The sequence below is a fragment of the Ambystoma mexicanum genome, chromosome 4q, assembly GCF_040938575.1.
Source record: "Ambystoma mexicanum isolate Mex_15411 chromosome 4q, UKY_AmexF1_1, whole genome shotgun sequence".
NCBI classification, from domain to species: Eukaryota; Metazoa; Chordata; class Amphibia; order Caudata; family Ambystomatidae; genus Ambystoma; species Ambystoma mexicanum.
In genome coordinates this window covers 1,313,180,771-1,313,204,984 of record NC_090928.1, presented here as the reverse complement: position 1 = coordinate 1,313,204,984, position 24,214 = coordinate 1,313,180,771, and the positions used below count along the sequence as shown (strand labels likewise).

Below are 24,214 nucleotides of genomic sequence, written 5' to 3'. Positions count from 1 at the left end.
AATCCTCCCCATTACCACCATTACTGCAGTATTCCTGTGAATCCTCATCCATTACCACCATTTTTGAAGTGTTCCTGTGAATCCTCATCCATTACCACCATTACTGCAGTATTCCTGTGAATCCTCCTCCATTACCACCATTACTGTGGTATTCCTGTGAATCCTCCTTCATTACCACCATTACTGCAGTGTTCATGTGAATCCTCATCCATTACCACCATTACTGCAGTATTCCTGTGAATCCTCCCACATTACCACCATTACTGCAGCATTCCTGTGAATCCTCATTCATTACCACCATTACTGCAGTATTCCTGTGAATCCTTCCCATTACCACCATTACTGCAATATTCCTGTGAATCCTCATCCATTACCACCATTACTGCAGCATTCCTGTGAATCCTCCCCATTACCACCATTGCGGCAGCATTCCTGTGAATCCTCCTCCATTACCACCATTACGGCAGTATTCATGTGAATCCTCCTCCATTACCACCATTACTGCAATGTTCCTGTGAATCCTCCCCATTACCACCATTACTGCAGTATTCATGTGCATCCTCTTTCATTATCCCCATTACTGCAGTATTCCTGTGAATCCTCCCCATTACCACCATTACTGCAGTATTCCTGTGAATCATCCCCATTACCACCATTACTGCAGTATTCCTGTGAATCGTCCTCCATTACCACCATTACTGCAGTGTTCCTGTGAATCCTCATCCATTACCACCATTACTGCAGTATTCATGTGAATTCCCCTCCATTACCATCATTACTGCAGTATTCCTGTGAATCCTCCCCATTACCACCATTACTGCAGCATTCTTGTGAATCCTCCCCTTTACCACCATTTCTGCAGTATTCCTGTGAATCCTCATCCATTACCACCATTACTGTAGTATTCCTGTGAATCCTCTTTCATTATCCCCATTACTGCAGTATTCCTGTAAATCCTCCCCATTACCACCATTACTGCAGTATTCCTGTGAATCATCCCCATTACCACCATTACTGCAGTATTCCTATGAATCCTCATCCATTACCACCATTACTGCAGTATTCCTGTGAATCATGTCCATTACCACCATTGCTGCAGTATTCCCGTGAATCCTCCTTCCTTACCACCAGTACTGCAGTATCCCTGTGAATCCTCATCCATTACCACCATTACTGCAATGTTCCTGTGAATCCTCCCCATTACCACCATTACTACAGTATTCCTGTGAATCCTCCTTCATTACCACCATTACTACAGTATTCCTGTGAATCCTCCCCATTATCACCAGTACTGCAGTATTCCTGTGAATCCTCATCCATTACCACCAATACTGCAGCATTCCTGTGAATCCTCCCCATTACCACCATTACTGCAGTATTCCTGTGAATCCTCCTCCATTACCACTATTACTGCAGTGTTCCTGTGAATCCTCATCCATTACCACCATTACTGCAGTATTCCTGTGAATCCTCCCCATTACCACCATTACTGCAGTGTTCCTGTGAATCCTCATCCATTACCACCATTACTGCAGTATTCCGGTGAATCCTCCTCCATTACCACCATTACTGCAATGTTCCTGTGAATCCTCCCCATTACCACCATTACTGCAATATTCCTGTGCATCCTCCCCTTTACCACCATTACTGCAGTATTCCTGTGAATCCTCCTCCATTACCACCATTACTGCAGTGTTCCTGTGAATCCTCGTCCATTACCACCATTACTGCAGTATTCCTGTGAATCCTCCTCCATTACCATCATTACTGCAATGTTCCTGTGAATCCTCCCCATTACCACCATTACTGCAGTATTCCTGTGAATCCTTCCCATTACCACCATTACTGCAATATTCCTGTGAATCCTCCCCATTACCACCATTACTGCAGCATTCCTGTGAATCCTCCCCATTACCACCATTACGGCAGTATTCCTGTGAATCCTCCTCCATTACCACCATTACTGCAATGTTCCTGTGAATCCTCCCCATTACCACCATTACTGCAGTATTCCTGTGAATCCTCTTTCATTATCCCCATTACTGCAATGTTCCTGTGAATCCTCCCCATTACCACCATTACTGCAATATTCCCGTGAATCCTCCCCATTACCACCATTACTGCAGCATTCCTGTGAATCCTCCCCATTACCACCATTTCTGCAGTGTTCCTGTGAATCCTCATCCATTACCACCATTACTGCAGCATTCCTGTGAATCCTCCCCATTACCACCATTACTGCAATGTTCCTGTGAATTCTCCCCTTTACCACCATTTCTGCAGTATTCCTGTGAATCCTCATCCATTACCACCATTACTGCAGGGTTCCTATGAATCCTCCTCCATTACCACCATTACTGCAGTGTTCCTGTGAATCCTCATCCATTACCACCATTACTGCAGCATTCCTGTGAATCCTCCCCATTTCCACCATTACTGCAATGTTCCTGTGAATTCTCCCCATTACCACCATTTCTGCAGTATTCCTGTGAATCCTCCTCCATTACCACCATTACTGCAGGGTTCCTATGAATCCTCCTCCATTACCACCATTACTGCAGTGTTCCTGTGAATCCTCATCAATTACCACCATTACTGCAATGTTCCTGTGAATCCTCCCCATTACCACCATTACTGCAATATTCCTGTGCATCCTCCCCTTTACCACCATTACTGCAGTATTCCTGTGAATCCTCCTCCATTACCACCATTACTGCAGTGTTCCTGTGAATCCTCGTCCATTACCACCATTACTGCAGTATTCCTGTGAATCCTCCTCCATTACCATCATTACTGCAATGTTCCTGTGAATCCTCCCCATTACCACCATTACTGCAGTATTCCTGTGAATCCTTCCCATTACCACCATTACTGCAATATTCCTGTGAATCCTCCCCATTACCACCATTACTGCAGCATTCCTGTGAATCCTCCCCATTACCACCATTACGGCAGTATTCCTGTGAATCCTCCTCCATTACCTCCATTACTGCAATGTTCCTGTGAATCCTCCCCATTACCACCATTACTGCAGTATTCCTGTGAATCCTCTTTCATTATCCCCATTACTGCAATGTTCCTGTGAATCCTCCCCATTACCACCATTACTGCAATATTCCCGTGAATCCTCCCCATACCACCATTACTGCAGCATTCCTGTGAATCCTCCCCATTACCACCATTTCTGCAGTGTTCCTGTGAATCCTCATCCATTACCACCATTACTGCAGCATTCCTGTGAATCCTCCCCATTACCACCATTACTGCAATGTTCCTGTGAATTCTCCCCTTTACCACCATTTCTGCAGTATTCCTGTGAATCCTCATCCATTACCACCATTACTGCAGGGTTCCTATGAATCCTCCTCCATTACCACCATTACTGCAATGTTCCTGTGAATCCTCCCCATTACCACCATTACTGCAATATTCCTGTGCATCCTCCCCTTTACCACCATTACTGCAGTATTCCTGTGAATCCTCCTCCATTACCACCATTACTGCAGTGTTCCTGTGAATCCTCGTCCATTACCACCATTACTGCAGTATTCCTGTGAATCCTCCTCCATTACCATCATTACTGCAATGTTCCTGTGAATCCTCCCCATTACCACCATTACTGCAGTATTCCTGTGAATCCTTCCCATTACCACCATTACTGCAATATTCCTGTGAATCCTCCCCATTACCACCATTACTGCAGCATTCCTGTGAATCCTCCTCCATTACCACCATTACTGCAATGTTCCTGTGAATCCTCCCCATTACCACCATTACTGCAGTATTCCTCTGAATCCTCTTTCATTATCCCCATTACTGCAATGTTCCTGTGAATCCTCCCCATTACCACCATTACTGCAATATTCCCGTGAATCCTCCCCATTACCACCATTACTGCAGCATTCCTGTGAATCCTCCCCATTACCACCATTTCTGCAGTGTTCCTGTGAATCCTCATCCATTACCACCATTACTGCAGCATTCCTGTGAATCCTCCCCATTACCACCATTACTGCAATGTTCCTGTGAATTCTCCCCTTTACCACCATTTCTGCAGTATTCCTGTGAATCCTCATCCATTACCACCATTACTGCAGGGTTCCTATGAATCCTCCTCCATTACCACCATTACTGCAGTGTTCCTGTGAATCCTCATCCATTACCACCATTACTGCAGCATTCCTGTGAATCCTCCCCATTTCCACCATTACTGCAATGTTCCTGTGAATTCTCCCCATTACCACCATTTCTGCAGTATTCCTGTGAATCCTCCTCCATTACCACCATTACTGCAGGGTTCCTATGAATCCTCCTCCATTACCACCATTACTGCAGTGTTCCTGTGAATCCTCATCAATTACCACCATTACTGCAGTATTCGTGTGAATCCTCATCCATTACCACCATTTCTGCACTATTCCTGTGAATCCTCCTCCATTACCACCATTACTGTAGTGTCCCTGTGAATCCTCATCCATTACCACCATTACTGCAGCATTCCTGTGAATCCTCCCACATTACCACCATTACTGCAGTATTCCTGTGAATCCTCCTCCATTACCACCATTACTGCAATATTCCTGTGAATCCTCCCCTTTACCACCATTACTGCAGTATCCCTGTGAATCCTCATCCATTACCACCATTACTGCAATGTTCCTGTGAATCCTCCCCATTACCACCATTACTGCAGTATTCCTGTGAATCCTCTTTCATTATCCCCATTATTGCAGTATTCCTGTAAATCCTCCCCATTACCACCATTACTGCAGTATTCCTGTGAATCATCCCAATTACCACCATTACTGCAATATTCCTGTGAATCCTCCCCATTACCACCATTACTGCAGTATTCCTGTGAATCCTCCTTCATTACCACCATTACTACAGTATTCCTGTGAATCCTCCCCATTATTGCAGTATTCCTGTGAATCCTCCCCATTACCACCATTACTGCAGTATTCCTGTAAATCCTCCCCATTACCACCATTACTGCAGTGTTCCTGTGAATCCTCATCCATTACCACCATTACTGCAGTATTCCTGTACATCCTCTTTCAATCTCCCCATTACTGCAGTATTCCTGTGAATCCTCCCCATTACCACCATTACTGCAGTATTCCTGTGAATCCTCCTCCATTACCACCATTACTGCAGTGTTCCCGTGAATCCTCCCCATTACCACCATTACTGCAGTATTCCTGTGAATCCTCCTCCATTACCACCATTACTGCAGTGTTCCTGTGAATCCTCATCCATTACCACCATTACTGCAGTATTCCTGTGAATCCTCCTCCATTACCACCATTACTGCAGTATTCCTATGAATCCTCCTCCATTACCACCATTACTGCAGTATTCCTGTAAATCATCCCCATTACCACAATTACTGTGGTATTCCTGTGAATCCTTATACATTACCACCATTTCTGCAGTATTCCTGTGAATCCTAATCCATTACCACCATTACTGCAGTGTTCCTGTGAATCCTCATCAATTACCACCATTACTGCAGTATTCGTGTGAATCCTCATCCATTACCACCATTTCTGCACTATTCCTGTGAATCCTCCATTACCACCATTACTGTAGTGTCCCTGTGAATCCTCATCCATTACCACCATTACTGCAGCATTCCTGTGAATCCTCCCCATTACCACCATTACGGCAGTACTCCTGTGAATCCTCCTCCATTACCACCATCACTGCAGTGTTCATGTGATTCCTCCTCCATTACCACCATTACTGCAGTATTCCTGTGAATCCTCCCATATTACCACCATTACTGCAGTATTCCTGTGAATCCTCCTCCATTACCACCATTACTGCAATATTCCTGTGAATCCTCCCCTTTACCACCATTACTGCAGTATCCCTGTGAATCCTCATCCATTACCACCATTACTGCAATGTTCCTGTGAATCCTCCCCATTACCACCATTACTGCAGTATTCCTGTGAATCCTCTTTCATTATCCCCATTATTGCAGTATTCCTGTAAATCCTCCCCATTACCACCATTACTGCAGTATTCCTGTGAATCATCCCAATTACCACCATTACTGCAATATTCCTGTGAATCCTCCCCATTACCACCATTACTGCAGTATTCCTGTGAATCCTCCTTCATTACCACCATTACTACAGTATTCCTGTGAATCCTCCCCATTATTGCAGTATTCCTGTGAATCCTCCCCATTACCACCATTACTGCAGTATTCCTGTAAATCCTCCCCATTACCACCATTACTGCAGTGTTCCTGTGAATCCTCATCCATTACCACCATTACTGCAGTATTCCTGTACATCCTCTTTCAATCTCCCCATTACTGCAGTATTCCTGTGAATCCTCCCCATTACCACCATTACTGCAGTATTCCTGTGAATCCTCCTCCATTACCACCATTACTGCAGTGTTCCCGTGAATCCTCCCCATTACCACCATTACTGCAGTATTCCTGTGAATCCTCCTCCATTACCACCATTACTGCAGTGTTCCTGTGAATCCTCATCCATTACCACCATTACTGCAGTATTCCTGTGAATCCTCCTCCATTACCACCATTACTGCAGTATTCCTATGAATCCTCCTCCATTACCACCATTACTGCAGTATTCCTGTAAATCATCCCCATTACCACAATTACTGTGGTATTCCTGTGAATCCTTATACATTACCACCATTTCTGCAGTATTCCTGTGAATCCTAATCCATTACCACCATTACTGCAGTGTTCCTGTGAATCCTCATCAATTACCACCATTACTGCAGTATTCGTGTGAATCCTCATCCATTACCACCATTTCTGCACTATTCCTGTGAATCCTCCTCCATTACCACCATTACTGTAGTGTCCCTGTGAATCCTCATCCATTACCACCATTACTGCAGCATTCCTGTGAATCCTCCCCATTACCACCATTACGGCAGTACTCCTGTGAATCCTCCTCCATTACCACCATCACTGCAGTGTTCATGTGATTCCTCCTCCATTACCACCATTACTGCAGTATTCCTGTGAATCCTCCCACATTACCACCATTACTGCAGTATTCCTGTGAATCCTCCTCCATTACCACCATTACTGCAATATTCCTGTGAATCCTCCCCTTTACCACCATTACTGCAGTATCCCTGTGAATCCTCATCCATTACCACCATTACTGCAATGTTCCTGTGAATCCTCCCCATTACCACCATTACTGCAGTATTCCTGTGAATCCTCTTTCATTATCCCCATTATTGCAGTATTCCTGTAAATCCTCCCCATTACCACCATTACTGCAGTATTCCTGTGAATCATCCCAATTACCACCATTACTGCAATATTCCTGTGAATCCTCCCCATTACCACCATTACTGCAGTATTCCTGTGAATCCTCCTTCATTACCACCATTACTACAGTATTCCTGTGAATCCTCCCCATTATTGCAGTATTCCTGTGAATCCTCCCCATTACCACCATTACTGCAGTATTCCTGTAAATCCTCCCCATTACCACCATTACTGCAGTGTTCCTGTGAATCCTCATCCATTACCACCATTACTGCAGTATTCCTGTACATCCTCTTTCAATCTCCCCATTACTGCAGTATTCCTGTGAATCCTCCCCATTACCACCATTACTGCAGTATTCCTGTGAATCCTCCTCCATTACCACCATTACTGCAGTGTTCCCGTGAATCCTCCCCATTACCACCATTACTGCAGTATTCCTGTGAATCCTCCTCCATTACCACCATTACTGCAGTGTTCCTGTGAATCCTCATCCATTACCACCATTACTGCAGTATTCCTGTGAATCCTCCTCCATTACCACCATTACTGCAGTATTCCTATGAATCCTCCTCCATTACCACCATTACTGCAGTATTCCTGTAAATCATCCCCATTACCACAATTACTGTGGTATTCCTGTGAATCCTTATACATTACCACCATTTCTGCAGTATTCCTGTGAATCCTAATCCATTACCACCATTACTGCAGTGTTCCTGTGAATCCTCATCCATTACCACCATTACTGCAGTATTCCTGTGAATCCTCCTCCATTACCACCATTACTGCAGTATTCCTATGAATCCTCCTCCATTACCACCATTACTGCAGTATTCCTGTAAATCATCCCCATTACCACAATTACTGTGGTATTCCTGTGAATCCTTATACATTACCACCATTACTGCAATGTTCCTGTGAATCCTCCTCCATTACCACCATTACTGCAGTGTTCCTGTGAATCCTCATCCATTGCCACCATTACTGCAGTATTCCTGTGAATCCTCCTCCATTACCATCATTACTGCAGTATTCCTGTGAATCCTTCCCATTACCACCATTAATGTAATATTCCTGTGAATCCTCCCCTTTATCACCATTACTGCAGTATCCCTGTGAATCCTCATCTATTACCACCATTACTGCAGTATCCCTGTGAATCCTCATCCATTACCACCATTACTGCAATGTTCCTGTGAATCCTCCCCATCACCACCATTACTGCAGTATTCCTGTGAATCCTCTTTCATTATCCCCATTACTGCAGTATTCCTGTAAATCCTCCCCATTACCACCATTACTGCAGCATTCATGTGAATTCTCCTCCATTACGACCATTACTGCAGTGTTCCTGTGAATCCTCACCATTATCACCATTACTGCAGTATTCCTGTGAATCATCCCCATTACAACCATTACTGCAGTATTCCTATGAATCCTCATCCATTACCACCATTACTGCAGTATTCCTGTGAATCATGTCCATTACAACCATTACTGCAGTATTCCTGTGAATCCTCCTTCATTACCACCATTACTACAGTATTCCTGTGAATCCTCCCCATTATCACCAGTACTGCAGTATTCCTGTGAATCCTCATCCATTACCACCATTACTGCAGTATTCCTATGAATCCTCCTCCATTACCACCATTACTGCAGTATTCCTGTAAATCATCCCCATTACCACAATTACTGTGGTATTCCTGTGAATCCTTATACATTACCACCATTACTGCAGTATTCCTGTAAATCCTCTTTCATGATCCCCATTACTGCAGTATTCCTGTGAATCCTCCCCATTACCACCATTACTGCAGTATTCCTATGAATCCTCCTCCATTACCACCATTACTGCAGTGTTCCTGTGAATCCTCCCCATTACCACCATTTCTGCAGTATTCCTGTGAATCCTCCTCCATTACCACCAATACTGCAGTGTTCCTGTGAATCCTCATCCATTACCACCATTACTGCAGTATTCCTATGAATCCTCCTCCATTACCACCATTATTGCAGTATTCCTGTAAATCATCCCCATTACCACCATTTCTGCAGTGTTCCTGTGAATCCTCATCCATTACCACCATTAGTGCAGTGTTCCTGTGAATCCTCATCCATTACCACCATTACTGCAGCATTCCTGTGAATCCTCCCCATTACCACCATTACTGCAATGTTCCTGTGAATTCTCCCCATTACCACCATTTCTGCAGTATTCCTCTGAATCCTCATCCATTACCACCATTACTGCAGGGTTCCTATGAATCCTCCTCCATTACCACCATTACTGCAGTGTTCCTGTGAATCCTCATCCATTACCACCATTACTGCAGTATTCCTGTGAATCCTCCCACATTACCACCATTACCGCAGTATTCCTGTGAATCCTTATACATTACCACGATTTCTGCAGTATTCCTGTGAATCCTAATCCATTACTACCATTACTGCAGGGTTCCTATGAATCCTCCTCCATTACCACCATTACTGCAGTGTTCCTGTTAATCCTCATCAATTACCACCATTACTGCAGTATTCGCGTGAATCCTCATCCATTACCACCATGACTGCAGTATTCCTGTGAATCCTCCTCCATTACCACGATTACTGTAGTGTCCCTGTGAATCCTCATCCATTACCACCATTACTGCAGCATTCCTGTGAATCCTCCCCATTACCACCATTACGGCAGTATTCCTGTGAATCCTCCTCCATTACCACCATCACTGCAGTGTTCATGTGAATCCTCCTCCATTACCACCATTACTGCAGTATTCCTGTGAATCCTCCCACATTACCACCATTACTGCAGCATTCCTGTGAATCCTCCCCATTACCACCATTACTGCAGTATTCCTGTGAATCCTCTTTCATTACCACCATTACTGCAGTATTCCTGTGAATCCTCCTCCATTACCACCATTACTGCAATATTCCTGTGAATCCTCCCCTTTACCACCATTACTGCAGTATCCCTGTGAATCCTCATCCATTACCACCATTACTACAATGTTCCTGTGAATCCTCCCCATTACCACCATTACTGCAGTATTCCTGTGAATCCTCTTTCATTATCCCCATTATTGCAGTATTCCTGTAAATCCTCCCCATTACCACCATTACTGCAGTATTCCCGTGAATCATCCCCATTACCACCATTACTGCAGTATTTCTGTGAATCCTCCCCATTACCACCATTACTGCAGTATTCCTGTGAATCCTCCTTCATTACCACCATTACTACAGTATTCCTGTGAATCCTCCCCATTATTGCAGTATTCCTGTGAATCCTCCCCATTACCACCATTACTTCAGTATTCCTGTAAATCCTCCCCATTACCACCATTACTGCAGTGTTCCTGTGAATCCTCCTCCATTACCACCATTACTGCAGTGTTCCTGTGAATCCTCATCCATTGCCACCATTACTGCAGTATTCCTGTGAATCCTCCTCCATTACCATCATTACTGCAGTATTCCTGTGAATCCTTCCCATTACCACCATTAATGTAATATTCCTGTGAATCCTCCCCTTTACCACCATTACTGCAGTATCCCTGTGAATCCTCATCTATTACCACCATTACTGCAGTATCCCTGTGAATCCTCATCCATTACCACCATTACTGCAATGTTCCTGTGAATCCTCCCCATCACCACCATTACTGCAGTATTCCTGTGAATCCTCTTTCATTATCCCCATTACTGCAGTATTCCTGTAAATCCTCCCCATTACCACCATTACTGCAGCATTCATGTGAATTCTCCTCCATTACCACCATTACTGCAGTGTTCCTGTGAATCCTCACCATTACCACCATTACTGCAGTATCCCTGTGAATCATCCCCATTACAACCATTACTGCAGTATTCCTATGAATCCTCATCCATTACCACCATTACTGCAGTATTCCTGTGAATCATGTCCATTACCACCATTACTGCAGTATTCCTGTGAATCCTCCTTCATTACCACCATTACTACAGTATTCCTGTGAATCCTCCCCATTATCACCAGTACTGCAGTATTCCTGTGAATCCTCATCCATTACCACCATTACTGCAGTATTCCTATGAATCCTCCTCCATTACCACCATTACTGCAGTATTCCTGTAAATCATCCCCATTACCACAATTACTGTGGTATTCCTGTGAATCCTTATACATTACCACCATTACTGCAGTATTCCTGTGAATCCTCTTTCATGATCCCCATTACTGCAGTATTCCTGTGAATCCTCCCCATTACCACCATTACTGCAGTATTCCTGTGAATCCTCCTCCATTACCACCATTACTGCAGTGTTCCTGTGAATCCTCCACATTACCACCATTACTGCAGTATTCCTGTGAATCCTCACCATTACCACCATTACTGCAGTATTCCTGTGAATCATCCCCATTACAACCATTACTGCAGTATTCCTATGAATCCTCATCCATTACCACCATTACTGCAGTATTCCTGTGAATCATGTCCATTACCACCATTACTGCAGTATTCCTGTGAATCCTCATCCATTACCACCATTACTGCAGTATTCCTATGAATCCTCCTCCATTACCACCATTACTTTCAGTATTCCTGTAAATCATCCCCATTACCACAATTACTGTGGTATTCCTGTGAATCCTTATACATTACCACCATTACTGCAGTATTCCTGTGAATCCTCTTTCATGATCCCCATTACTGCAGTGTTCCTGTGAATCCTCCCCATTACCACCATTACTGCAGTATTCCTGTGAATCCTCCTCCATTACCACCATTACTGCAGTATTCCTGTGAATCCTCATCCATTACCACCATTACTGCAGTATTCCTATGAATCCTCCTCCATTACCACCATTACTGCAGTATTCCTGTAAATCATCCCCATTACCACCATTACTGCAGTATTCCTGTAAATCATCCCCATTACCACAATTACTGTGGTCTTCCTGTGAATCCTTATACATTACCACCATTTCTGCAGTATTCCTGTGAATCCTAATCCATTACCACCATTACTGCAGGGTTCCTATGAATCCTCCTCCATTACCACCATTACTGCAATGTTCCTGTGAATCCTCATCCATTACCACCATTACTGCAGTATTCCTGTGCATCCTCTTTCATTATCCCCATTACTGCAGTATTCCTGTGAATCCTCCCCATTACCACCATTACTGCAGTATTCCTGTGAATCCTCCTCCATTACCACCATTACTGCAGTGTTCCTGTGAATCCTCCCCATTACCACCATTACTGCAGTATTCCTGTGAATCCTCCTCGATTACCACCATTACTGCAGTGTTCCTGTGAATCCTCATCCATTACCACCATTACTGCAGTATTCCTGTGAATCCTCCTCCATTACCACCATTACTGCAGTATTCCTATGAATCCTCCTCCATTACCACCATTACTGCAGTATTCCTGTAAATCATCCCCATTACCACAATTACTGTGGTATTCCTGTGAATCCTTATACATTACCACCATTTCTGCAGTATTCCTGTGAATCCTAATCCATTACCACCATTACTGCAGGGTTCCTATGAATCCTCCTCCATTACCACCATTACTGCAATGTTCCTGTGAATCCTCCTCCATTACCACCATTACTGCAGTGTTCCTGTGAATCCTCATCCATTGCCACCATTACTGCAGTATTCCTGTGAATCCTCCTCCATTACCATCATTACTGCAGTATTCCTGTGAATCCTTCCCATTACCACCATTAATGTAATATTCCTGTGAATCCTCCCCTTTACCACCATTACTGCAGTATCCCTGTGAATCCTCATCCATTACCACCATTACTGCAGTATCCCTGTGAATCCTCATCCATTACCACCATTACTGCAATGTTCCTGTGAATCCTCCCCATTACCACCATTACTGCAGTATTCCTGTGAATCCTCTTTCATTATCCCCATTACTGCAGCATTCCTGTAAATCCTCCCCATTACCACCATTACTGCAGCATTCATGTGAATTCTCCTCCATTACCACCATTACTGCAGTGTTCCTGTGAATCCTCCCCATTACCACCATTACTGCAGTATTCCTGTGAATCATCCCCATTACAACCATTACTGCAGTATTCCTATGAATCCTCATCCATTACCACCATTACTGCAGTATTCCTGTGAATCATGTCCATTACCACCATTACTGCAGTATTCCTGTGAATCCTCCTTCATTACCACCATTACTACAGTATTCCTGTGAATCATCCCCATTATCACCAGTACTGCAGTATTCCTGTGAATCCTCATCCATTACCACCATTACTGCAGTATTCCTATGAATCCTCCTCCATTACCACCATTACTGCAGTATTCCTGTAAATCATCCCCATTACCACAATTACTGTGGTATTCCTGTGAATCCTTATACATTACCACCATTACTGCAGTATTCCTGTGAATCCTCTTTCATGATCCCCATTACTGGAGTATTACTGTGAATCCTCCCCATTACCACCATTACTGCAGTATTCCTGTGAACCCTCCCCATTACCACCATTACTGCAGTAGTCCTGTGAATCCTCCCCCATTACCACCAGTACTGCAGTGTTCCTGTGAATCCTCCCCATTACCACCATTACGGCAGCATGCCTGTGAATCCTCCCCATTACCACCATTACTGCAGTATTCCTGTGAATCCTCATCCATTACCACCATTACTGCAGTATTCCTGTGAATCCTCCCCATTACCACCATTACTGCAGCATTCATGGGAATTCTCCTCCATTACCACCATTACTGCAGTGTTCCTGTGAATCCTCCCCATTACCACCATTACTGCAGTATTCCTGTGAATCCGCCTCCATTAGCATAATTACTGCAGTATTCCTGTGAATCCTCCCACATTACCACCATTACTGCAGCATCCCTGTGAATCCTCCACATTACCACCATTACTGCAGCATCCCTGTGAATCCTCCCCATTACCACCATTACTGCAGTATTCCTGTGAATCCTCATCCATTACCACCATTACTGCAGCATTCCTGTGAATCCTCCCCATTACCACCATTACTGCAGTATTCCAGTGAATCATCCCCATTACAACCATTACTGCAGTATTCCTATGAATCCTCATCCATTACCACCATTACTGCAGTATTCCTGTGAATCATGTCCATTACCACCATTACTGCAGTATTCCTGTGAATCATCCTTCATTACCACCATTACTACAGTATTCCTGTGAATCATCCCCATTATCACCAGTACTGCAGTATTCCTGTGAATCCTCATCCATTACCACCATTACTGCAGTATTCCTATGAATCCTCCTCCATTACCACCATTACTGCAGTATTCCTGTAAATCATCCCCATTACCACAATTACTGTGGTATTCCTGTGAATCCTTATACATTACCACCATTACTGCAGTATTCCTGTGAATCCTCTTTCATGATCCCCATTTCTGGAGTATTACTGTGAATCCTCCCCATTACCACCATTACTGCAGTATTCCTGTGAATCCTCCCCATTACCACCATTACTGCAGTAGTCATGTGAATCCTCCCCCATTACCACCAGTACTGCAGTGTTCCTGGGAATCCTCCCCATTACCACCATTACGGCAGCATTCCTGTGAATCCTCCCCATTACCACCATTACTGCAGTATTCCTGTGAATCCTCATCCATTACCACCATTACTGCAGTATTCCTGTGAATCCTCCCCATTACCACCATTACTGCAGCATTCATGGGAATTCTCCTCCATTACCACCATTACTGCAGTGTTCCTGTGAATCCTCCCCATTACCACCATTACTGCAGTACTCCTGTGAATCCTCCCACATTACCACCATTACTGCAGCATCCCTGTGAATCCTCCACATTACCACCATTACTGCAGCATCCCTGTGAATCCTCCCCATTACCACCATTACTGCAGTATTCCTGTGAATCTTCATCCATTACCACCATTACTGCAGCATTCCTGTGAATCCTCCCCATTACCACCATTACGGCAGTATTCCTGTGAATCCTCCTCCATTACCACCATTACTGCAGTGTTCATGTGAATCCCCATCCATTACCACCATTACTGCAGCATTCCTGTGAATCCTCCCCATTACCACCATTACTGCAGTATTCCTGTGAATCCTCATCCATTACCACCATTACTGCAGCATTCCTGTGAATCCTCATCCATTACCACCATTACTGCAGCATTCCTGTGAATCCTCCCCATTACCACCATTACTGCAGTATTCCTGTGAATCCTCATCCATTACCACCATTACTGCAGCATTCCTGTGAATCCTCCCCATTACCACCATTACTGCAGCATTCCTGTGAATCCTCATCCATTACCACCATTACTGCAATGTTCCTCTGAATCCTCCCCATTACCACCATTACTGCAGTATTCCTGTGAATCCTCTTTCATTATCCCCATTACTGCAGTATTCCTGTAAATCCTCCCCATTACCACCATTACTGCAGTATTCCTGTGAATCATCCCCATTACAACCATTACTGCAGTATTCCTATGAATCCTCATCCATTACCACCATTACTGCAGTATTCCTGTGAATCATGTCCATTACCACCATTACTGCAGTATTCCTGTGAATCCTCATCCATTACCACCATTACTGCAGCATTCCTGTGAATCCTCCCCATTACCACCATTACTGCAGCATTCCTGTGAATCCTCCCCATTACCACCATTATGCAGTATTCCTGTGAATCCTCCTCCATTACCACCATTACTGCAGTGTTCCTGTGAATCCTCATCCATTACCACCATTACTGCAGTATTCCTGTGAATCCTCTACCATTACCTCCATTACAGCAGTATTCCTGTGAATCCTCCCCATTACCACCATTACAGCAGTATTCATGTGAATCCTCCCCATTACCACCATCACTGCAGTATTCCTGTGAATCCTCTACCATTACCACCATCACTGCAGTATTCCTGTGAATCCTCTACCATTACCACCATTACTGCAGTATTCCTGTGAATCCTCTACCATTACCACCATTACAGCAGTATTTCTGTGAATCCTCCCTATTGCCACCATTACTGCAGTATTCCTGTGAATCCTCCCATTACCACCATTACTGCAATATTCCTGTGAATCCTCCCCCATTGCCACAATTACTGCAGTATTTCTGTGAATCCTCCCCATTACCACCATTACTGCAGCATTCCTGTGAATCCTCCCCATTACCACCATTACTGCAGCATTCCTGTGAATCCTCCCCATTACCACCATCACTGCAGTATTCCTGTGAATCCTCCCCATTATCACTATTACTGCGGTATTCCTGTAAATCCTCCCCATTACCACCATTACAGCAGTATTCCTGTGAATCCTCCCCATTGCCACAATTACTGCAGTATTACTGTGAATCCTCCCCATTACCACCATTACTGCAGTATTCCTGTGAATCCTCTACCATTACCACCATCACTGCAGTATTCCTGTGAATCTTCCCCATTACCACCATTACAGCAGTATTCCTGTGAACCCTCTACCATTACCACCATTACTGCAGTATTCCTGTGAATCCTCTACCATTACCACCATCACTGCAGTATTCCTGTGAATCCTCCCCATTACCACCATTACTGCGGTATTCCTGTGAATCCTTATCCATTACCACCATTACTGCAGCATTCCTGTGAATCCTCCCCATTACCACCATTACTGCAGCATTCCTGTGAATCCTCCCCATTACCACCATTACTGCAGTATTCCTGTGAATCCTCCCCCATTACCACCATTACTGCAGTGTTCCCGTGAATCCTCCCCATTACCACCATTACTGCAGTATTCCTGTGAATCCTCCCCATTACCACCATTACTGCAATGTTCCTGTGAATCCTCCCCATTACCACCATTTCTGCGGTATTCCTGTGAATCCTCCTCCATTACCACCATTACTGCAGTGTTCCTGTGAATCCTCATCCATTACCACCATTACTCCATCATTCCTGTGAATCCTCTTTCATTATCCCCATTACTGCAGTATTCCTGTGAATCCTCCCCATTACCACCATTACTGCAATATTCCTGTGAATCCTCCCCTTTACCACCATTACTGCAGTGTTCCTGTGAATCCTCATCCATAACCACCATTACTGAAGTATTCCTGTGAATCCTCTTTCATTATCCCCATTACAGCAGTATTCCTGTGAATCCTCCCCCATTACCACCATTACTGCAGTATTCCTGTGAATCATCCCCATTACCACCATTACTGCAGTATTCCTATGAATCCTCATCCATTACCACCATTACTGCAGTATTCCTGTGAATCATGTCCATTACCACCATTACTGCAGTATTCCTGTGAATCCTCATCCATTACCACCATTACTGCAGTATTCCTGGGAATCCTCATCAATTACCACCATTACTGCACTATTCCTATGAATCCTCATCCATTACCACCATTACTGCAGTATTCCTGTGGATCATGTCCATTACCACCATTACAGCAGTATTCCTGTGAATCCTCCCCCATTACCACCATTACTGCAGTATTCCTATGAATCCTCATCCATTACCACCATTACTGCAGTATTCATGTGAATCATGTCCATTAACACCATTACTGCAGTATTCCTGTGAATCCTCCTTCATTACCACCATTACTGCAGTATTCCTGTGAATCCTCCCCATTACCACCAGTACTGCAGTATTCCTGTGAATCCTCCTTCATTACCACCATTACTGCAGTATTCCTGTGAATCCTCATCCGTTACCACCATTACTGTGGTATTTTTGTAATCCAGCCAGGCCCTTTAGATTACAACTCATGGTAAAAGTGATTAATCTGGCCATAAAAACACATGAAAGATGTAATCAGAGCCCTTTCTATGTTTACACTTCCTGTCTTGTGTTTCACGTCCTGTCTAGGAGCTGGATTCTGAAGTTATTTCGCCATTCTATGTGGATCTCGCATTGATCAGCAATCAGCAAATATAAGACGAGGGTGAACGTATGGAGGAGTCGGCTTTAGGTGAGAAAGTACTATTTCTTTATACCTTGATATCAATACATTTACCTTTGGGAGCTTGTTGTATACTCTTAGTCCCCCTGGTGTCTTGCATAATGATTTGCCTATACAATCGTAAAAGCCTTATTGGGGTCAATTCATCACGTTACTTCCTTAAAATTCACTGTGATAATATTAACATTCTCGAGGCCTCATCACGAGTTGGGCGGTAATGCCAGCGCTATTAGCACCGGCGCTAATAGCCCTACCGCCAAACCCCCAGGCGCTATTAGCACCGGATCACGGGTTTGGTGGAACGGTTATTGCCCATTCCCCATTGGGCCCATTCGGAAATTCCTCATTCCCCATTGGGCCCAATGGGGAAAATTGGTGCTATTACCGCCGGTGGATTTTCTGGCGGCAGTAAACGTGCCGAAAATCAGCAAATTTGCAGCGGATTTCCCCCCCGCCATGATCTGGCGGACCCTTAAATGCAGCGGTAATAGCGCTACCCCCAAACTCGCGATGAGGCCCTCAGTGTTTGTAGACTTCACTTTTATAGGTAATAGCCTCATTTCTTGTGAACATTTTATTTTTAATATATGTATAGTGCAGTGTCTCCAAACTCATTTGCCACAACTAGAGGCAGAAGGAGTCATTTGTTAGATAGGAACTGGAAATTCCATTAATATGAGCTACTGGCGGCAGTCGTGGAGCCTCTTACGATGTCCCACCCCTGTTGTGACCAGCCTCTGCTGCCTCATATCTTTTTACTCAAAGTGGGGTGTCCAGGTGTAAATTCCTCTTGACCATTTCCAACTGGTTGCTACTGGTTTCATTTACAGATGCTTGGGTGTTTGTACATTTCCAGAGCCACTGTATACAAAAGTATCAGTTGTTAACTGTGACCTTCCATAACGCTGTGCCCCCTCCCTGTCCATAGATTGGCAAAAAGCACCTTGAAGTCTCCTCTCTTTTGGTCCTTCCTAGTGACTCTTTTCCTCACCTATTACCACCCACCCTTTCCATACTTGTTTCACACTTTTTTTAGAGAACGGCAAAACCTGCTGCTACATTCGGCTACTAGGAAGTGCCCTAGGAAATTGTAAACATACAGAAATATGATCACATGATGCGAGAGGTCAGAAATGAGAGGCAGACACAAAGGTATAGTCTTCTCAGTGTCAGAAATGGGTTGCATGTACGCCTCTCTATCCATATCCTAAGGAGAGTTCCCCTGCCTCGGAAACTTAAACTAAAGATCAGTCCCTGTTACGTAATTAAACTTATAAAGCTGTCCTTGTGTTCAGAACATGCTAATCTTGCCCTCAAACTATAAATTAACAGCTAAGAGTGTAAGTAAATGTCTCTGCCCTTGAGTTGGCTAAAACAAAATCATAATCAAAAGTAAATGAGTAAATCCAACAGAAATTATTTTCCAAGGAGAATACCTTGGATCCTGAGGGTGGGTCCCTTCTCCTGCTGGCAAAAATGTCTCTTTCAACCAACACTCTCTTTGGCTCTTTACATTGGATTTAGAATGTTCGTGTGCAAACAATGCATTCCATAACATTCAACTCTTTCTTGGTTTCTATGTACTGAATTCACAAAAGGGGTTTGTAACATTGAGCTCCTCCTTGGTTATTCAAATGAGAGTTACAGGAGTTCATTATTTTGATGAGTAATTCCACACAATCATTTATTTTACTTCTTGTGTCCTTTGGCGGATTACCTGATGCGCTTCTTCATCAGGAACCCTCTTGTGAGCTCTTCAGAATTCCTGGTGTATTCCCCTGCCAGGTATCTGGCACCAAATAATCTTTATTCAACTTCACAACTTCAAATGCCCGGTGCCCCTACTCACCAAGACCTTCTTTTGTGCTTTCTAGATTCCATGGTTTACTTGCAACATGGATGAAGTTCCTTTTTACAACTTAAATGGACCTCCTGCTATACTCCCCTCGCAGGAATCGTTTGGTGGGTTCCCACTGTTCTAAAGATTGTATTCAGTTCCAAACGGCCTGGTATATTTGGTTTCCAGGACTTTCTTTATGGCCTTCTTAGATCCCCTGGTATACTCCTCTACTCCTCCGGTTTTCCACAGATACCTGATTTTTGCTTGAAATCAAAAGGTCCACAGTGTTGCAAGCTATGTGTGTGAGGTAGGTGATGAGTTGTGTCAGGTCATAGGGGCTGTGTGAAGAGACTCTTCAACCTCTCCTTCGCTGGACCATGCAGCCAAATCTGCAACTATCCTACTTCTTTTGAAGAAACCCTTTGCCTCCCAAATGTCACAGCAAACTATCTCCCAGTTTCCCTGCTACTCAATTTTTTCCTTCAGCAGGTCATCTTCAAGCAGATCACTAAGTATCTTGAGTCCTTGGAGATCCACTTCACTCTGGCTTCCATAGGAAACACTTCACCAAAATTCCACACATGCATTTCTCCAACATTCTGATGTTGCCCACACCAAGCTCTCTTATACTCCTCGTTTTGAGTCTCTCTGCTGCCTTTGTCTCTATCGGCCACTCCTCTCGCCTCCTCACTCTTAAGGTTCATGGGTTTTGCAAAACTGCTCTTGTGTCATACCTGGGTGGGTACTCCTTAAAACTCTCTTGGAACTTTAAAGCCACTGACACCACACCCACCCTCTTCCAGCATCACCCAAGGGTCAGCCTTGGAGCTCTGTTCATCTGCCTCTAGACCTCTGCCCTAGGACAGCTTATCTCATCCTTTGGCTTTCACTGTCACCTCTTTTTTGATGACGCTCACATCTTTTCCTCCCTTCCCTCCTGCAAACCAGCCCTCTCTGAATGCATTACTAATGGCCCCCCTGTAATCTGTCTCTGGATGGCTCTTCTCTTCCTCATACTGACCTCTTGCAAATGCAAGTCCTCTTTTTCCAATGCCGTCCCTCGCCTGAACTATTCTATCTCCATCGCACCATCCCTTGCCTGCACTATTCTATCTCTATCGCGCCATCCATCACCTGCACTATTCCATCTCCATTGCGCCGTCCCTCGCCTGTACTATGCCATCTCCATCGCGCTATACCTCACCTGCACTATTCCATCTCCATCGTGCCTTCCCTCACCTGCACTATTCCATCTCCATCGCACCATCCCTCGCCTGCACTATTCTATCTCTATCGCGCCTTCCATCACCTGCACTATTCCATCTCCATTGCGTCGTCCCTCGCCTGTACTATGCCATCTCCATCGCGCTATACCTCACCTGCACTATTCCATCTCCATCGTGCCTTCCCTCGCCTGCACTATTCCACCTCCATCGCGCCATCCCTCACCTGCACTATTCCATCTCCATTGCGCCTTACCTCGCCTGCACTATTCCATCTCCATCGCGCCGTCCCTCGCCTGCACTATTCCATCTCCATCGCGCCATCCCTCGCCTGCACTGTTCCATCTCTTTCTCACCTGAACTTCTTGATCCTTCGCTCCAGGCTTGCAACCTTGGGGTCCTCTTTGAAAGCGACCTCTGACTGCAACAGTTGTGCAACCTGCCCAGATCCGTCCCCATCGCTGCATGTCTACCCCATGCTAGTTGGCTCTCCATGCACAATCTCTCCCTATTCAAGTTTCTTCTAGTCTACAAAGTGATGAATAGTCTTGCTCCACAGTATGTAGCTGACTCTCCATCTCATTCCCTCCACTTGTGCTCTGTACTTAACCTCGCTGGCCCAGCCCCCTCCTGTCCCTCCTCTCGCTTCTCCTCTTCCTCCCTACTTTCTTGTGCTCCATTGGAACCTGCTGTCCAGAGGAACCAAAGCCAGTGCATCTGGATCTCTTCAAACCTAGATGCATAGTCCCAAACGTGCACTGAGTGTCTTTTCAGTCTCTTTCTTCTTGTTCTACGTTCAGCAAAATGACTTTCTCTCTACTAGTCCAGGAATGTTAGCGAGTCTTTTCTCATCCGGTTCCTTTTCCCAGACCAGGGTTGTGTTTCTTCCTCACACCATGGTTTGTCTCTCATTCTGCACTCTTGGCTTTTTGTTTTCCTCATTTCCCATTCAGGGACATCTTGTTTGTAACGACACTCTGGGGCTCATATCACTCTTGCCTGCCACTCTGGGATTTTCTTTTGCACTCCTCACCTTGGGGTTTCTTTGGGCTCACCCCACCTTTATGGTCCCTTGGTTCTCACCCCACCTTGAGGCTTCTTTGGGCTCCCCCGCCTTTGGGTTTCTTTTGGCTCACCCCACCTTTGGGTCCCTTGGTTCTCATCCCACCTTGGGGCTTCTTTGGGCTACCCCGCCTTTGGGTTTCTTTTGGCTCACCCCACCTTTGGGTCCCTTGGTCCTCACCCCACCTTGGGGCTTCTTTGGGCTCCCCCGCCTTTGGGTTTCTTTGGGCTCACCTCACCTTTGGGTCCCTTGGTTCTCACCCCACCTTGGGGCTTTTTTGGGCTCACCCCACCTTGGGGTTTCTTTGGGCTCACCCCACCTTTGGGTCCCTTGGTTCTCACCCCACCTTGGGGCTTCTTTGGGCTACCCCGTCTTTGGGCTTCTTTTGGCTCACCCCACCTTTGGGTCCCTTGGTTCTCACCCCACCTTGGGGCTTCTTTGGGCTCAACCCGCCTTGGGGTTTCTTTGAGCTCACCCCACCTTTGGGTCCCTTGGTTCTTACCCCTCCTTGGGGCTTCTTTAGGCTCAGCCTGCCTTCGGGTTTCTTTTGGTTCACCTCATCTCTGGGTCCTTGGTTCTCACTCCACCTTGGGGCTTCTTTGGGCTCACCCCACCTTTGGGTCCCTTGGTTCTCACCCCACCTTGGGGCTTCTTTGAACTCCCCCACCTTTGGGTTTCTATTGGCTCACCCCACCTTTGGATCCCTTGGTCCTCACCCCACCTTGGGGCTTCTTTGGGCTCCCCCGCCTTTGGGTTTCTTTTGGCTCACCTCACCTTTGGGTCCCTTGGTTCTCACCCCACCTTGGGGCTTCTTTGGGCTCACCCCACCTTTGGGTCCCTTGGTTCTCACCCCACCTTGGGGCTTCTTTGGGCTACCCCGCCTTTGGGTTTCTTTTGGCTCACCCCACCTTTGGGTCCCTTGGTCCTCTCCCCACTTTGGGGCTTCTTTGGGCTCCCCCGCCTTTGGGTTTCTTTTGGCTCACCCCACCTTTGGGTCCCTTGGTCCTCACCCCAGCTTGGGGCTTCTTTGGGCTCCCCCACCTTTGGGATTCTTTTGGCTCACCCCACCTTTGGGTCCCTTGGTTCTCATCCCACCTTGGGGCTTCTTTGTGCTAACCCGCCTTTGGGTTTCTTTTGGCTCACCCCACCTTTGGGTCCCTTGGTCCTCACCCCACCTTGGGGCTTCTTTGGGCTCCCCCACCTTCGGGTTTCGTTTGGCTCATCCCTCCTTTGGATCCCTTGGTCCTCACCCCACCTTGGGGCTTCTTTGGGCTCCCCCGCCTTTGGGTTTCTTTTGGCTCACCTCACCTTTGGGTCCCTTGGTTCTCACCCCACCTTGGGGCTTCTTTGGGCTCACCCCACCTTGGGTTTTCTTTGGGCTCACCCCACCTTTGGGTCCCTTGGTTCTCACCCCACCTTGGGGTTTCTTTAGGCTCAGCCCGCCTTCGGGTTTCTTTTGGCTCACCTCACCTTTGGGTCCCTTGGTTCTCACCCCACCTTGAGGCTTCTTTGGGCTCACCCCACCTTTGGGTCCCTTGGTTCTCACCCCACCTTGGGACTTCTTTGGGCTCCCCCGGCTTTGGGTTTCTTTTGGCTCAACCCACCTTTGGGTCCCTTGGTTCTCACCCCACCTTGGGGCTTCTTTTGGCTCCCCCGCCTTTGGGTTTCTTTTGGCTCACCTCACCTTTTGGGTCTCTTGGTTCTCACCCCAACTTGGGTCTTCTTTGGGCTCACCCCACCTTTGGATCCCTTGGTCCTCACCCCACCTTGGGGTTTCTTTGGGCTCACCCCACCTTTGGGTCCCTTGGGTCTCACCCCACCTTGG

The 24,214-nt window shown here is 45.6% G+C and overlaps 1 protein-coding gene across 1 annotated transcript in view; it reads left to right on the top strand.

Annotated features, from left to right (window-relative positions):
- Positions 1-24,214, top strand: part of LOC138468421 (zinc finger protein 271-like) — a 343,521-nt gene that overhangs the window by 13,558 nt on the left and 305,749 nt on the right. The window contains exon 2 of the mRNA XM_069608976.1: positions 18,170-18,272. Coding sequence (XP_069465077.1) covers positions 18,254-18,272 — 19 coding nt within the window. The 5' untranslated portion in view covers positions 18,170-18,253. The remainder of the gene's footprint in view (positions 1-18,169; positions 18,273-24,214) is intronic.